The sequence below is a fragment of the Oncorhynchus nerka genome, linkage group LG2 (assembly GCF_034236695.1).
Source record: "Oncorhynchus nerka isolate Pitt River linkage group LG2, Oner_Uvic_2.0, whole genome shotgun sequence".
NCBI lineage: Eukaryota > Metazoa > Chordata > Actinopteri > Salmoniformes > Salmonidae > Oncorhynchus > Oncorhynchus nerka.
In genome coordinates this window covers 8,820,728-8,838,510 of record NC_088397.1, presented here as the reverse complement: position 1 = coordinate 8,838,510, position 17,783 = coordinate 8,820,728, and the positions used below count along the sequence as shown (strand labels likewise).

At 52.1% G+C, this 17,783-nt stretch overlaps 1 protein-coding gene across 1 annotated transcript in view; it reads right to left on the bottom strand.

Annotated features, from left to right (window-relative positions):
• hecw2b (HECT, C2 and WW domain containing E3 ubiquitin protein ligase 2b) overlaps nt 1–17,783 on the bottom strand; it is an 88,491-nt gene that overhangs the window by 62,865 nt on the left and 7,843 nt on the right. The window contains exons 2-3 of the mRNA XM_065022724.1: nt 1,547–1,654; nt 1,001–1,095 (exon numbers count right to left, since the gene is read on the bottom strand). Of these exons, the coding sequence (XP_064878796.1) occupies nt 1,001–1,095; nt 1,547–1,654 (203 nt within the window). The remainder of the gene's footprint in view (nt 1–1,000; nt 1,096–1,546; nt 1,655–17,783) is intronic.

Sequence of the window (17,783 nt, the reverse complement as noted above, 5' to 3'; positions counted from 1 at the left end):
AGGAGGGAGAGGGGTAGTGGGGTAGGTTTGGAGGGAGGGAGAGGGGGAGGTTTGGAGGGAGGGAGAGAGAGGTGGAGGGATGGAGGGAGGGAGCGGGGGAGGTTTGGAGGGAGGGAGGGAGGGAGGGAGGGAGGAGGGAGAGAGAGAGGGGAGGGATGGTGGAATGGAGGGAGAGGGGGTAGAGGAGAAAGAGAGGAGGGATGGGGAGAGAGGAGTGGAGAGAGAGATGGAGGGGGGTGGAGAGAGAGAGAAAACACCATTGTAAATACAACCTATATTTATGTTTATTTATTTTCCCTTCTGTACTATTTGCACATCATTACAACACTGTATATAGACATAATAATAACTGCCATATTCAGATTGATATCTAATATAGTCCAACTGACATATTCAGCTGATATCTAATATAGTCCAACTGACATATTCAGCTGATATCTAATATAGTCCAACTGACATATTCAGATGATATCTAATATAGTCCAACTGACACGTTCAGCTGATATCTAATATAGTCCAACTGACATATTCAGCTGATATCTAATATAGTCCAACTGACATATTCAGCTGATATCTAATATAGTCCAACTGACATATTCAGCTGATATCTAATATAGTCCAACTGACATATTCAGCTGATATCTAATATAGTCCAACTGCCATATTCAGCTGATATCTAATATAGTCCAACTGACATATTCAGCTGATATCTAATATAGTCCAACTGACATATTCAGCTGATATCTAATATAGTCCAACTGACACGTTCAGCTGATATCTAACACACACACACACACACACACACACACACACACACACACACACACACACACACACACACACACACACACACACACACACACACACGCACACACGCACACACCTCTCTCTAAACAACCAGATAAGCTTGCCTAAGATGCAGCTACACCATCTGGCATACAGTTACTTGGTCCATAAGCACTCCTTCATAAACATAAACAGACAGACACACAGAACTCACAGGAAGTCCTGGGTTGTTGACGGTGATGCAGGGGGTTGTTGCTCTCAGGCCACCACTCACTCCATGATAGTACTTAAAGCAGATCTTAGTCTCAGCTGAGGAAGGAACACACACACAGAAGAGTTATATTGTTCTAATCATCCTGAACACACACACACAGAAGAGTTCTATTGTTCTAATCATCCTGAACACACACACACAGAAGAGTTCTATTGTTCTAATCATCCTGAACACACACACACACAGAAGAGTTATATTGTTCTAATCATCCTGAACACACACACAGAACACTTCTATTGTTCTAATTACATTTACATTTACATTTAAGTCATTTAGCAGACGCTCTTATCCAGAGCGACTTACAAATTGGTGCATTCACCTTATGACCTCCAGTGGAACAGTAGTGCATCTAAATCTTTTCAGGGGGAGGGGGGGTGAGAGGGATTACTTTATCCTATCCTAGGTATTCCTAGGATCATCCTGAACACACAAACAGTCCTTCATAAACATTAACACACACACATGACACACACACACTATACTCACGCTCCATGAAGTAAGGTCCAGGCTCCAGCCTCCAGACGATCTGTCCTCTCTGGGTGCCGTTCACCCCGCGGTTCTTAGAGTCCCACACGTTGGCAGGACACGTCTCGTCTGAGGAGGGGACACACAGTCACATCACTGATATAGGCTGTAACCGTGCTGACTTAGGCCATAACACAACTGACAGCCCCATACGTTGGCAGGACACGTCTCATCAACACCGTTTTCCTGAATCAGACGTAACACAACTGACACGTGGTATTTAAAAATGTTTTATTTGACCTTTATTTAACCTGGAAGTCGGTTAAGAAACAATTCATATTTAGAATGACGGAGTAACCGGCCAAACCCAGACGGCGCTGGGCCTATTGTGCACCGCCCTATGGGACTCCCAATCACAGCCGGATGTGGTGCACCGCCCTATGGGACTCCCAATCACAGCCGGATGTGGTGCACCGCCCTATGGGACTCCCAATCACAGCCGGATGTGGTGCACCGCCCTATGGGACTCCCAATCACAGCCGGATGTGATACAACCTTGATTCGAACCCGGGACTGTAGTGACGCCTCTTGCACTGAGATGCAGTGCCACTCAAGAGCCCAACAGTACTAATGACAGGCAGAAACCAAGCTGAAACAGGCCCTAACAGTACTGATGTAGACGGTCAGAGGACTGACACACACCATGACACAACTGACAGGCCTTAATGTACTGCTGTAACAGTAGCTGATGCTGTAACCTAGTGTAACAGTAGCTGACGCTGTAACCTAGTGTAGCAGTAGCTGATGCTGTAACCTAGTGTAGCAGTAGCTGATGCTGTAACCTAGTCTAACAGTAGCTGACGTTGTAACCTAGTGTAACAGTAGCTGACGCTGTAACCTAGTGTAGCAGTAGCTGACGCTGTAACCTAGTGTAACAGTAGCTGACGCTGTAACCTAGTGTAGCAGTAGCTGACGCTGTAACCTAGTGTAGCAGTAGCTGACGCTGTAACCTAGTGTAGCAGTAGCTGACGCTGTAACCTAGTGTAACAGTAGCTGACGCTGTAACCTAGTGTAGCAGCTGTAAGTAGCAGTAGCGCTGTAACCTAGTGTAGCAGTAGCTGACGCTGTAACCTAGTGTAGCAGTAGCTGACGCTGTAACCTAGTGTGACAGTAGCTGACGCTGTAACCTAGTGTGACAGTAGCTGACGCTGTAACCTAGTGTGACAGTAGCTGACGCTGTAACCTAGTGTGACAGTAGCTGACGCTGTAACCTAGTGTGACAGTAACCTGTAACCTAGTGTGACAGTAGCTGACGCTGTGTAGTGTGACAGTACCTGTAACCTAGTGTGACAGTAGCTGACGCTGTAACCTAGTGTGACAGTAGCTGACGCTGTAACCTAGTGTGACAGTAGCTGACGCTGTAACCTAGTGTGACAGTAGCTGACGCTGTAACCTAGTGTGACAGTAGCTGACGCTGTAACCTAGTGTGACAGTAGCTGACGCTGTAACCTAGTGTGACAGCTGACGCTGTAACCTAGTGTGACAGTAGCTGACGCTGTAACCTAGTGTGACAGTAGCTGACGCTGTAACCTAGTGTGACAGTAGCTGACGCTGTAACCTAGTGTGACAGTAGCTGACGCTGTAACCTAGTGTGACAGTAGCTGACGCTGTAACCTAGTGTAACAGTAGCTGACGCTGTAACCTAGTGTAACAGTAGCTGACGCTGCAACCTAGTGTAACAGTAGCTGACGCTGCAACCTAGTGTAGCAGTAGCTGACGCTGCAACCTAGTGTAGCAGTAGCTGACGCTGCAACCTAGTGTAGCAGTAGCTGACGCTGCAACCTAGTGTAGCAGTAGCTGACGCTGCAACCTAGTGTAGCAGTAGCTGACGCTGTAACCTAGTGTAGCAGTAGCTGACGCTGTAACCTAGTGTAGCAGTAGCTGACGCTGTAACCTAGTGTAGCAGTAGCTGACGCTGTAACCTAGTGTAGCAGTAGCTGACGCTGTAACCTAGTGTAGCAGTAGCTGGCGCTGTAACCTAGTGTAACAGTAGCTGACGCTGTAACCTAGTGTAACAGTAGCTGACGCTGTAACCTAGTGTAACAGTAGCTGACGCTGTAACCTAGTGTAACAGTAGCTGACGCTGCAACCTAGTGTAACAGTAGCTGACGCTGCAACCTAGTGTAACAGTAGCTGACGCTGCAACCTAGTGTAACAGTAGCTGACGCTGCAACCTAGTGTAACAGTAGCTGACGCTGCAACCTAGTGTAACAGTAGCTGACGCTGCAACCTAGTGTAACAGTAGCTGACGCTGCAACCTAGTGTAACGCTGCAACCTAGTGTAACAGTAGCTGACGCTGCAACCTAGTGTAACAGTAGCTGACGCTGCAACCTAGTGTAACGCTGCAACCTAGTGTAACAGTAGCTGACGCTGCAACCTAGTGTAACAGTAGCTGACGCTGCAACCTAGTGTAACAGTAGCTGACGCTGCAACCTAGTGTAACAGTAGCTGACGCTGCAACCTAGTGTAACAGTAGCTGACGCTGCAACCTAGTGTAACAGTAGCTGACGCTGCAACCTAGTGTAACAGTAGCTGACGCTGCAACCTAGTGTAACAGTAGCTGACGCTGCAACCTAGTGTAACAGTGCAACGCTGCAACCTAGTGTAACAGTAGCTGACGCTGCAACCTAGTGTAACAGTAGCTGACGCTGCAACCTAGTGTAACAGTAGCTGACGCTGCAACCTAGTGTAACAGTAGCTGAGTAACCTAGTGTAACAGTAGCTGACGCTGTAACCTAGTGTAGCAGTAGCTGACGCTGTAACCTAGTGTGTAACAGTAGTAGCTGACGCTGTAACCTAGTGTAGCAGTAGCTGACGCTGTAACCTAGTGTAGCAGTAGCTGACGCTGCTACCTAGTGTAGCAGTAGCTGACGCTGTAACCTAGTCTAACAGTAGCTGACGTTGTAACCTAGTGTAACAGTAGCTGACGCTGTAACCTAGTGTAGCAGTAGCTGACGCTGTAACCTAGTAACCTGACGTGTAACCTAACAGTAGCTGACGCTGTAACCTAGTGTAGCAGTAGCTGACGCTGTAACCTAGTGTAGCAGTAGCTGACGCTTGTAACCTGACGCTGTAACCTAGTGTAGCAGTAGCTGACGCTGTAACCTAGTGTAACAGTAGCTGACGCTGTAACCTAGTGTAGCAGTAGCTGACGCTGTAACCCAGTAGCTGACGCTGTAACCTAGTGTGACAGTAGCAGTAGCTGACGCTGTAACCTAGTGTAGCAGTAGCTGACGCTGTAACCTAGTCTAACAGTAGCTGACGCTGCAACCTAGTGTAACAGTAGCTGACGCTGCAACCTAGTGTAACAGTAGCTGACGCTGCAACCTAGTGTAGCAGTAGCTGACGCTGCAACCTAGTGTAGCAGTAGCTGACGCTGCAACCTAGTGTAGCAGTAGCTGACGCTGTAACCTAGTGTAGCAGTAGCTGACGCTGTAACCTAGTGTAGCAGTAGCTGACGCTGTAACCTAGTGTAGCAGTAGCTGACGCTGTAACCTAGTGTAGCAGTAGCTGACGCTGTAACCTAGTGTAGCAGTAGCTGGCGCTGTAACCTAGTGTAGCAGTAGCTGGCGCTGTAACCTAGTGTAACAGTAGCTGACGCTGTAACCTAGTGTAACAGTAGCTGACGCTGTAACCTAGTGTAACAGTAGCTGACGCTGTAACCTAGTGTAACAGTAGCTGACGCTGTAACCTAGTGTAACAGTAGCTGACGCTGTAACCTAGTGTAACAGTAGCTGACGCTGTAACCTAGTGTAACAGTAGCTGACGCTGCAACCTAGTGTAACAGTAGCTGACGCTGCAACCTAGTGTAACAGTAGTAGCTGCAACCGCTGCAACCTAGTGTAACAGTAGCTGACGCTGCAACCTAGTGTAACAGTAGCTGACGCTGCAACCTAGTGTAACAGTAGCTGACGCTGCAACCTAGTGTAACAGTAGCTGACGCTGCAACCTAGTGTAACAGTAGCTGACGCTGCAACCTAGTGTAACAGTAGCTGACGCTGCAACCTAGTGTAACAGTAGCTGACGCTGCAACCTAGTGTAACAGTAGCTGACGCTGCAACCTAGTGTAACAGTAGCTGACGCTGCAACCTAGTGTAACAGTAGCTGACGCTGCAACCTAGTGTAACAGTAGCTGACGCTGCAACCTAGTGTAACAGTAGCTGACGCTGCAACCTAGTGTAACAGTAGCTGACGCTGCAACCTAGTGTAACAGTAGCTGACGCTGCAACCTAGTGTAACAGTAGCTGACGCTGCAACCTAGTGTAACAGTAGCTGACGCTGCAACCTAGTGTAACAGTAGCTGACGCTGTAACCTAGTGTAACAGTAGCTGACGCTGTAACCTAGTGTAACAGTAGCTGACGCTGCAACCTAGTGTAACAGTAGCTGACGCTGTAACCTAGTGTAACAGTAGCTGACGCTGTAACCTAGTGTAACAGTAGCTGACGCTGTAACCTAGTGTAACAGTAGCTGACGCTGCAACCTAGTGTAACAGTAGCTGACGCTGCAACCTAGTGTAACAGTAGCTGACGCTGCAACCTAGTGTAACAGTAGCTGACGCTGCAACCTAGTGTAACAGTAGCTGACGCTGCAACCTAGTGTAACAGTAGCTGACGCTGTAACCTAGTGTAACAGTAGCTGACGCTGTAACCTAGTGTAACAGTAGCTGACGCTGTAACCTAGTGTAACAGTAGCTGTCGCTGTAACCTGTAACCTGACGCTGTGTAACAGTAGCTGACGCTGTAACCTAGTGTAACAGTAGCTGACGCTGTAACCTAGTGTAACAGTAGCTGACGCTGTAACCTAGTGTAACAGTAGCTGACGCTGTAACCTAGTGTAACAGTAGCTGACGCTGTAACCTAGTGTAGCAGTAGCTGACGCTGTAACCTAGTGTAACAGTAGCTGACGCTGTAACCTAGTGTGACAGTAGCTGACGCTGTAACCTAGTGTGACAGTAGCTGATGCTGTAACCTAGTGTAGCAGTAGCTGATGCTGTAACCTAGTGTAACAGTAGCTGATGCTGTAACCTAGTGTAACAGTAGCTGATGCTGTAACCTAGTGTAACAGTAGCTGATGCTGTAACCTAGTCAAGCAGTAGCAGCTACAGACACTATGGTCACTTTCCTGTTGTCCTTGAGCTGTGTAGGATGACAAACATCTGACATAGTCCATGTGTCACTCAGACAGTGTGTGACAGAGATGTGTGCGTGTGTGTGTGTGTGTCTGTGCGTGCGTGCATGTGTGTGTGTGTAGTGTATCTGTCACTCAGATAGTATGTGACAGAGATGTGTGTGTGTGTGTGTGTGTGTGTGTAGTGTATCTGTCACTCAGATAGTATGTGACAGAGATGCGTGTGTGTGTGTGTGTGTGTGTGTGTGTGTGTGTGTGCGTGCGTGTGTAGTGTATCTGTCACTCAGATAGTATGTGACAGAGAGTGTGTGTGTGTGTGTGTGTGTGTGTGTGTGTGTGTGTGTGTGTGTGTGTGTAGTGTATCTGTCACTCAGATAGTATGTGACAGAGATGACCATGAAGAATATGTCTCATGTGTTTTCACCCAGTCCCCCCTCAGAGCCACAACTCAACTCACACCATGTCACAATCAATAACATCTGGACAGGATCCAGGCCAGGGTGGCAAGTGACAGCAGCCACAAGTCCCCCACACACACACACACACACACACACACACAGACAGGGTTGGGGAGTAACCGATAACATGTCATCTGATTACAAAAAACTGTGACTGTAATTAATTAAATTAACCAGCTAAAATATTGTAATCAGATTACAGATACTTTTGAAAAACTACATCATTTCGAAAAAATACATTATGACCCCTTTCTGTTTTCTCAATTCAGCATTTAAAAAAGGGTGCAGGTTTCAGTTTGTTCCACCTGAGAGAGTCTGACTACAAGTCAGAGACCACTATGATGACACACCAGATGATGACCAATCAGAGACCACTATGATGACACACCAGCACTATGTTCACACTGCCTCCCCAGAGGCTCTGTATATTTAATCAATAACCCAGGTAATGTCAGAATAAGTCACTTGTGTCACTTGTATAATGCCGTTACCCAGAAACCCTGTGGTTTTTCCTCAACAACAGAGAGGTGGAAAAGGAAGAGAATAAGAGAGGAGGAGAGAGAGGGGGATGGAGTGATGGAAGAGAGGAGAGAGAGGGGGATGGAGGGATGGAGAGGGAGAGAGAGGGGGATGGAGTGATGGAGGAGAGGAGAGAGAGGGGATGGATTGATGGAGGAGAGGAGAGAAAGGGGATGGAGGGATGGAGAGGGAGAGATAGGGGTATGGAGTGATGGAGGAGAGAGAGAGAGGGGGATGGAGTGATGGAGGAGAGGAGAGAGAGGGGGATGGAGGGATGGAGAGGGAGAGAGAGGGGATGGAGTGATGGAGGAGAGGAGAGAGAGGGGATGGAGTGATGGAGGAGAGGAGAGAGAGGGGATGGAGTGATGGAGGGGGACAGAGAGGAGGACGGAGTGATGGAGGAGAGGAGAGAGAGGGGGATGGAGGGATGGAGAGGAAAGAGAGGGGGATGGAGTGATGGAGGAGAGGAGAGAGAGGGGGATGGAGTGATGGAGGAGAGGAGAGAGAGGGGGATGGAGGGATGGAGAGGGAGAGATAGGGGTATGGAGTGATGGAGGAGAGGAGAGAGAGGGGGATGGAGTGATGGAGGAGAGGAGAGAGAGGGGGATGGAGGGATGGAGAGGGAGAGAGAGGGGATGGAGTGATGAGGAGAGGAGAGAGAGGGGGATGGAGTGATGGAGGAGAGGAGAGAGAGGGGGATGGAGTGATGGAGGGGGACAGAGAGGAGGACGGAGTGATGGAGGGAGGAGAGAGAGGGGGATGGAGGGATGGAGAGGAAGAGAGAGGGGGATGGAGTGATGGAGGAGAGAGAGAGAGGGGGATGGAGTGATGGAGGAGAGGAGAGAGAGGGGGATGGAGGGATGGAGAGGGAGAGAGGGGTATGGAGTGATGGAGGAGAGGAGAGAGAGGGGGATGGAGTGATGGAGGAGAGGGAGAGAGGAGAGAGAGGGGGATGGAGTGATGGAGGGGAGAGAGAGAAGGATGGAGGTATGGTGGAGAGGATAGAGAGGAAGAGAGGAGAGAGAGGGGGATGGAGTGATGGAGGAGAGGGAGAGAGGAGGATGGAGTGATGGAGAGGGAGAGAGAGGATAGAGAGGAAGAGAGGAGCGAGAGGAGGATGGAGTGATGGAGGAGAGGAGAGAGAGGAGGATGGAGTGATGAAGGAGATATGAGAGAGGAGGATGGAGTGATGGAGGAGAGGAGAGAGAGGAGGATGGAGTGATGGAGATGAGAGAGAGGAGGATGGAGTGATGGAGGAGAGGAGGATGAGTGATGGAGGAGAGGAGGATGAGTGATGGAGGGGTTAGAGAGAGGAGGATGGAGTGATGGAGGGTTTAGAGAGAGGAGGATGGAGTGATGGAGGAGAGGGAGGATGGAGTGATGGAGGAGAGGGAGGATGGAGTGATGGAAGAGAGGAGGATGAGTGATGGAGGGGTTAGAGAGAGGAGGATGAGTGATGGAGGGGTTAGAGAGAGGAGGATGGAGTGATGGAGGGGTTAGAGAGAGGAGGATGGAGTGATGGAGGAGAGGAGGATGAGTGATGGAGGGGGAGAGAGAGGAGGATGGAGTGATGGAGGGTTTAGAGAGAGGAGGATGGAGTGATGGAGGAGAGGAGGATGGAGTGATGGAAGGGGAGAGAGAGGAGGATGGAGTGATGGAGGGTTTAGAGAGAGGAGGATGGAGTGATGGAGGAGAGGAGGATGGAGTGATGGAAGGGGAGAGAGAGGAGGATGGAGTGATGGAGGGTTTAGAGAGAGGAGGATGGAGTGATGGAGGAGAGGAGGATGGAGTGATGGAAGGGGAGAGAGAGGAGGATGGAGTGATGGAGGAGATGAGAGAGAGGAGGATGGAGTGATGGAGGAGATGAGAGAGAGGGGAGGCAGGGCAGACAGTAGGTGCCAGTAATGGAGCCGTGTTGGCTCCAGTGCAGGGGTGGATGGCTCAGGGCCAGAATGATGCATCTCTCTGGGGGACACATCTCAGGTCCTCCCCCCCGGTCAATACCTCCACACACAGAGCCTGGTGTAGAGAGTGGATGGATCTCCTTTCACTGGCCATCACTCTCTCTACTGGCTGCTGCTGACACTATAGTGTTCAGGATGTGTGTATGAGTGTGTGTGTGTGTGTGTGTGTGTGTGTGTGTGTGTGTGTCAGTAAGTGCCCTCTGATAGCAGGCTGATGATAATGAGAAGATAATTAAAGAACTGAAGCTGATACCACTATTCACTACTGTCCAGGATGTACAGAAGTCCACTATTCACTACTGTCCAGGATGTACAGAAGTCCACTATTCACTACTGTCCAGAATGTACAGAAGTCCACTATTCACTATTGTCCAGAATGTACAGAAGTCCACTATTCACTATTGTCCAGAATGTACAGAAGACCACTATTCACTATTGTCCAGAATGTACAGAAGACCACTATTCACTATTGTCCAGGATGTACAGAAGACCACTATTGTCCAGGATGTACAGAAGTCCACTATTGTCCAGGATGTACAGAAGACCACTATTGTCCAGGATGTACAGAAGTCCACTATTCACTATTGTCCAGGATGTACAGAAGACCACTATTCACTATTGTCCAGAAGTCCACTATTCACTATTGTCCAGAAGTCCACTATTCACTATTGTCCAGGATGTACAGAAGACCACTATTCACTACTGTCCAGGATGTACAGAAGTCCACTATTCACTATTGTCCAGGATGTACAGAAGTCCACTATTCACTACTGTCCAGGATGTACAGAAGTCCACTATTCACTATTGTCCAGAAGTCCACTATTGTCCACTATTCACTACTGTCCAGGATGTACAGAAGTCCACTATTCACTATTGTCCAGGATGTACAGAAGACCACTATTCACTACTGTCCAGGATGTACAGAAGTCCACTATTCACTATTGTCCAGGATGTACAGAAGTCCACTATTGTCCAGAATGTACAGAAGTCCACTATTCACTATTGTCCAGGATGTACAGAAGTCCACTATTCACTACTGTCCAGGATGTACAGAAGTCCACTATTCACTATTGTCCAGGATGTACAGAAGTCCACTATTCACTATTGTCCAGGATGTACAGAAGACCACTATTCACTACTGTCCAGGATGTACAGAAGACCACTATTCACTATTGTCCAGGATGTACAGAAGACCACTGTCCAGGATTCACTATTATTGTCCAGAAGACCACTATTGTCCAGGACTATTCACTACTGTCCAGGATGTACAGAAGACCACTATTCACTACTGTCCAGGATGTACAGAAGACCACTATTGTCCAGGATGTACAGAAGTCCACTATTCACTATTGTCCAGGATGTACAGAAGACCACTATTCACTATTGTCCAGAAGACCACTATTGTCCAGGATGTACAGAAGACCACTATTCACTACTGTCCAGGATGTACAGAAGACCACTATTGTCCAGGATGTACAGAAGTCCACTATTCACTATTGTCCAGGATGTACAGAAGACCACTACTCACTATTGTCCAGGATGTACAGAAGACCACTATTCACTATTGTCCAGAAGACCACTATTGTCCAGGATGTACAGAAGACCACTATTGTCCAGGATGTACAGAAGACCACTACTGTCCAGGATGTACAGAAGACCACTACTGTCCAGGATGTACAGAAGACCACTATTCACTACTGTCCAGGATGTACAGAAGTCCACTACTCACTATTGTCCAGGATGTATAGAAGTCCACTATTCACTACTGTCCAGGATTTACAGAAGTCCACTATTCACTATTGTCCAGGATGTACAGAAAACCACTATTCACTACTCTCCAGGATGTACAGAAGACCACTACTCACTATTGTCCAAAAGTCCAGGCAGAAAGGCACACACCTGTCTATATAAGGTCCCACAGTTGACCGTGCATGTCAGACCGAAAATCAAACCATGAGGTCGAAGGAATTGTCCGTAGAGCTCCGAGACAGGATTGTGTAGCGGCACATATCTGGGGAAGGGTACCAAAATATTACTGCAGCATTGAAGATCCCCCAAGAACACAGTGGCCTCCATGCTTCTTAAATGGAAGATGTTTGGAACCACCAAGACTCTTCCTAGAGCTGGCCGCCCGGCCAAACTGAGCCATTGGGGAGAAGGGCCTTGGTCAGGGAGGTGACCAAGAACCCAATGGTCACTCTGACAGAGCTCCATAGGTCCTCTGTGGAGATGGGAGAACCTTCCAGAAGGACAACAACCTCTGCAGCACTCCACCAATCAGGCCTTTATGGTAGAGTGGCCACTCCTCAGTAAAATGCACGATAGCCCGCTTACAGTTTGCCAAAAAGCACCTAAAAGGACTCAGACCACGAGAAACAAGATTCTCTGGTCTGATGAAACCAAGATTTAACTTTTTGGCCTGAAAGCCAAGTGTCACGTCTGGAAGAAACCTGGCACCATCCCTACGGTGAAGCATGGTGGTGGCAGCATCATGTCTGGAAGAAACCTGGCACCATCCCTACGGTGAAGCATGGTGGTGGCAGCATCATGTCTGGAAGAAACCTGGCACCATCCCTACGGTGAAGCATGGTGGTGGCAGCATCATGTCTGGAAGAAACCTGGCACCATCCCTACGGTGAAGCGTGGTGGTGGCAGCATCATGTCTGGAGGAAACCTGGCACGATCCCTACGGTGAAGCATGGTGGTGGCAGCATCATGTAGTGGGGATGTTTTTCAGCAGCAGGGACTGGGAGATTAGTCAGGATCGAGGGAAAGATGAACGGAGCAAAGTACAGAGAGCTCCTCATTGAAAACCTGCTCCAGCGTGCTCAGGACCTGAGACCTTCGCCCGAAGGTTCACCTTCCAACAGAACAATGACCCTAAGCACAGCCAAGACAACGCAGGTGTGCCTTTAGGACAAGTCTCTGATTGTCCTTGAGTAGCCCAGCCAGAGCACAGACTTGAACCTGAGCGAACATCTCTGGAGAGACCTGAAATTAGCTGTGCAGCAACACTCCCCAACCAATCTGATAGAACTCGAGAGGATCTGCAGAGAAGAATGGGAGAAACTTACCAAATACAGGTGTGCCAAGCTTGTAGAGTCATACCCAAGAAGACTCGAGGCTGTAATCACTGCCAAAGGTGCTTCAACAAAGTACTGAGTAAAGGGTCTGAATACTTATGTAAATGTTACATTTATTTTTAATTTTTAATACATTTGCAAACATTTCTTAAAACCTGTTTTTGCTTTGTTATTATGGGGTATTGTGTGTAGATTGACGGGGAAAAAACTATTGAATCAATTTTAGAATAAGGCTGTAATGCAACAAAATGTGGAAAACAAGGCTGGTCATGGCTGACATCAACACCATCAACACCAACACCATTATCCCAGAAACTGGGGCCAAGCCTCCAGCCATACGGGACCTCTATATCAGGCGGTGTTAGAGGAAGGCCTCCTGCCATACGGGACCTCTATATCAGGCGGTGTTAGAGGAAGGCCTCCTGCCATACGGGACCTCTATATCAGGCGGTGTTAGAGGAAGGCCTCCTGCCATACGGGACCTCTATATCAGGCGGTGTTAGAGGAAGGCCTCCTGCCATACGGGACCTCTATATCAGGCGGTGTTAGAGGAAGGCCTCCAGCCACCTCAGTTCTCTCTTTTAGCCAGACTGTTCTCTCTTCCACCGCACGGCAAGCGGCACCCGAGCGCCAAGTTCAGGTCCAAAAGGCTTCTTAACAGCTTCTAGCCCCAAGCCATAAGACTCCTGAACAGCTAATCAAATGGCTTCGCACAATAATTGCATCCCATCCCCTCTTCTCCTCTCCTCTCCTCTCCTTCCCTCCTCTTCCCCTCCCTCCTCTCCTGTCCTTCCCTCCTCTTCCCCTCCCCTCCTCTCCTGTCCTTCCCTCCTCTTCCCCTCCCCTCCTCTCCTCTCCTCCTCTTCCCCTCCCCTCCTCTCCTGTCCTTCCCTCCTCTTCCCCCCCCCTCCTCTCCTGTCCTTCCCTCCTCTTCCCTCCCCTCTTCTCCTCTCCTGTCCTTCCCTCCTCTTCCCCTCTCCTCCTCTCCTTCCTTCCTCCTCTTCACATCTCCTCCTCTCCTGTCCTCTCCTCTCCTTTCCTCCTCTTCCCCTCCCCTCCTCTCCTGTCCTTTCCTCCTCTTCCCCTCCCCTCCTCTCCTGTCCTTCCCTCCTCTTCCCCTCCCTCCTCTCCTGTCCTTCCCTCCTCTTCCCCTCCCTCTTCTCCTCTCCTTCCCTCCTCTTCCCCTCCTCTCCTCTCCTCTCCTTTCCTCCTCTTACCCTCCCCTCCTCTCCTTCCCCCTCTTCCCCTCCCCTCCTCTCCTGTCCTTCCCTCCTCTTCCCCTCCCCTCCTCTCCTCTCCTTTCCTCCTCTTCCCCTCCCCTCCTCTCCTGTCCTTCCCTCCTCTTCCCCTCCCCTCCTCTACTCTCCTTCCCTCCTCTTCCCCTCCCCTCCTCTCCTGTCCTTCCCTCCTCTTCCCCTCCCCTCTTCTCCTCTCCTTCCCTCCTCTTCCCCTCCTCTCCTCTCCTCTCCTTTCCTCCTCTTACCCTCCCCTCCTCTCCTTCCCCCTCTTCCCCTCCCCTCCTCTCCTGTCCTTCCCTCCTCTTCCCCTCCCCTCCTCTCCTCTCCTTTCCTCCTCTTCCCCTCCCCTCCTCTCCTGTCCTTCCCTCCTCTTCCCCTCCCCTCCTCTACTCTCCTTTCCTCCTCTTCCCCTCCCCTCCTGTCCTTCCCTCCTCTTCCCCTCCCCTCTCTCTCCTTTCCTCCTCTTCCCCTCCCCTCCTCTCCTTCCCTCCTCTTCCCCTCCTCTTCTCCTCTCCTGTCCGTTCCTCCTCTTCCCCTCCCCTCCTGTCCTTCCCTCCTCTTCCCCTCCTCCTCTTCTCCTCTCCGTTCCTCCTCTTCCCTCCTCCTCTCCTGTCCGTTCCTCCTCTTCCCCTCCTCCTCTCCCTGTCCGTTCCTCCTCTTCCCCTCCTCCTCTTCCCCTCCCCTCCTCCTCTTCCCCTCCCCTCCTCTCCTGTCCGTTCCTCCTCTTCCCCCTCCCTTCCCCTCCCCTCCCCTCCTGTCCGTTCCTCCTCTTCCCTCCTCCTCTTCCCCTCCCCTCCCCTCCTCTCCGTTCCTCCTCTTCCCCTCCCCTCCTCTCCTGTCCTTCCCTCCTCTTCCCCTCCCCTCTACTCTCCTTTCCTCCTCTTCCCCTCCCCTCCTCTCCTTCCCTCCTCTTCCCCTCCTCCTCTTCTCCTCTCCTGTCCGTTCCTCCTCTTCCCCTCCCCTCCCCTCCGGTCCTTCCATCCTCTTCCCCTCCTCCTCTTCTCCTCTCCGTTCCTCCTCTTCCCCTCCTCCTCTCCTGTCCGTTCCTCCTCTTCCCCCTCCTCTCCTCGTTCCTCCTCTTCCCCTCCTCCTCTTCCCCTCCCCTCCTCCCTTCCTCCTCCCCCTTCCTCCTCTCTCCCCTCCTCTTCCCCTCCCCTCCCCTCCTCCTCTCCTCTCCATCCCTCCTCTTCCCCTCCTCCTCCTCTCCTCTCCTGTCCGTTCCTCCTCTTCCCCTCCTCCTCTCCTCTCCCCTCCTCCTCCTCTCCTCTCCTCTCCGTCCCTCTTCCCCTCCTCCTCCTCTCCTCTCCTGTCCTCTCCTCTCCTCTCCTCTCCTCTCCTTCCCTCCTCTTCCCCTCCTCCTCTCCTGTCCGTCCGTCCCTCATATTCCCCTCCTCCTCCCCTCCTCTCCTGTCCGTTCCTCCTCTTCCCCTCCCCTCCTCTCCTGTCCTTCCCTCCTCTTCCCCTCCTCCTCCTCTCCTCTCCTGTCCAGTCCTCCTTTTCCCCTCCTCCTCCTCTCCTCTCCTGTCCTCTCCTCTCCTCTCCTGTCCGTTCCTCCTCTTCCCCTCCTCCTCTTCCCCTCCCCTCCTCCTCTTCCCCTCCCCTCCTCTCCTGTCCGTTCCTCCTCTTCCCCTCCTCTTCCCCTCCCCTCCTCTCCGTTCCTCCTCTTCCCCTCCTCCTCTCCTCTCCGTCCCTCCTCTCCCCTCCTCCTCTTCTCCTCTCCTGTCCGTTCCTCCTCTTCCCCTCCTCCTCTCCTGTCCGTTCTTCCTCTTCCCCTCCTCCTCTTCTCCTGTCCATTCCTCCTCTACCCCTCCTCCTCTTCCCCTCCCCTCCCCTCCTCTCCTGTCCCCTCCTCCTCTTCCCCTCCCCTCCGTTCCTCCTCTTCACCTCCTCCTCCTCTCCTCTCCGTCCCTCCTCTTCCCCCTCCTCCTCTCCTCTCTGTTCCTCCTCTTCCCCTCCTCCTCTTCCTCCCCTCCCCTCCTCTCCTGTCCGTTCCTCCTCTCCTCTCCTCTCCTCTCCCCTCCTCCTCTCCTCCTCCTCTCCTCCTCCCTCCTCTTCCCTCCTCCTCCTCTCTCCTCTCCTGTCCGTTCCTCCTCTTCCCTCCTCCTCTTCTCCTCTCCTCTCCGTCCCTCCTCTTCCCCTCCTCCTCCTCTCCTGTCCGTTCCTCCTCTTCCCCTCCTCCTCCTCTCCTCTCCTCTCCTCTCCTTCCCTCCTCTTCCCCTCCTCCTCTTCTCCTCTCCTGTCCGTCCGTCCCTCATTTTCCCCTCCTCCTCCTCTCCTCTCCTGTCCGTTCCTCCTCTTCCCCTCCCCACCTCTCCTGTCCTTCCCTCCTCTTCCCCTCCTCCTCCTCTCTCTCCGTTCCTCCTCTTCCCCTCCTCCTCCTCTCCTCCTCTCCTCTCCTGTCCGTTCCTCCTCTTCCCCTCATCCTCTTCCCCTCCTCCTCCCCTCCTCTCCGTTCCTCCCTTCCCTCTTCCCCTCCTCCTCCCCTCCCCTCCTCTCCTGTCCGTTCCTCCTCTTCCCCTCCCCTCCCCTCCTCTCCGTTCCTCCTCTTCCCCTCCTCCTCCCTCTCCTCTCCTGTCCGTTCCTCCTCTTCCCCTCCTCCTCTCCCCTCCTCCTCCTCTCCTCTCCGTCCCTCCTCTTCCCCTCCTCCTCCTCTCCTGTCCGTTCCTCCTCTTCCCCTCCTCCTCCTCTCCTCTCCTCTCCTCTCCTTCCCTCCTCTTCCCCTCCTCCTCCTCTCCTCTCCGTCCCTCCTCTTCCCCCCTCCTCCTCTCCTCTCTGTTCCTCCTCTTCCCCTCCTCTTCCCCTCCCCTCCTCTCCTGTCCGTTCCTCCTCTCCTCTCCCCTCCTCCTCCTCCTCTCCTCCTCCTCTCCTCTCCGTCCCTCCTCTTCCCCTCCTCCTCCACCTCTCCTCTCCTGTCCGTTCCTCCTCTTCCCCTCCTCCTCTTCTCCTCTCCTCTCTCTCCGTCCCTCCTCTTCCCCTCCTCCTCCTCTCCTGTCCGTTCCTCCTCTTCCCCTCCTCCTCCTCTCCTCTCCCCTCTCCTCTCCTTCCCTCCTCTTCCCCTCCTCCTCTTCTCCTCTCCTGTCCGTCCGTCCTCATTTTCCCCTCCTCCTCCTCTCCTCTCCTGTCCGTTCCTCCTCTTCCCCTCCCCACCTCTCCTGTCCTTCCCTCCTCTTCCCCTCCTCCTCCTCTCCTCTCCGTTCCTCCTCTTCCCCTCCTCCTCCTCTCCTCTCCCTCCTCTCCCCTCCTCCTCCTCCTCTCCTCCTCCTCTCCTCTCCGTCCCTCCTCTTCCCCTCCTCCTCCTCCTCTCCTCTCCTGTCCGTTCCTCCTCTTCCCCTCCTCCTCTTCTCCTCTCCTCTCCTCTCCGTCCCTCCTCTTCCCTCCTCCTCCTCTCCTGTCCGTTCCTCCTCTTCCCCTCCTCCTCCTCTCCTGTCCGTTCCTCCTCTTCCTCCTCCTCTCCTCTCCTCTCCTCTCCTTCCCTCCTCTTCCCCTCCTCCTCTTCTCCTCTCCTGTCCGTCCGTCCCTCATTTTCCCCTCCTCCTCCTCTCCTCTCCTGTCCGTTCCTCCTCTTCCCCTCCCCACCTCTCCTGTCCTTCCCTCCTCTTCCCCTCCTCTTCCTCTCCTCTCCGTTCCTCCTCTTCCCCTCCTCCTCCTCTCCTCTCCTCTCCTGTCCGTTCCTCCTCTTCCCCTCATCCTCTTCCCCTCCTCCTCCCCTCCTCTCCTGTCCATCCCTCCTCTTCCCCTCCTCCTCTTCCCCTCCCCTCCTCTCCTGTCCGTTCCTCCTCTTCCCTCCCCTCCCCTCCTCTCCGTTCC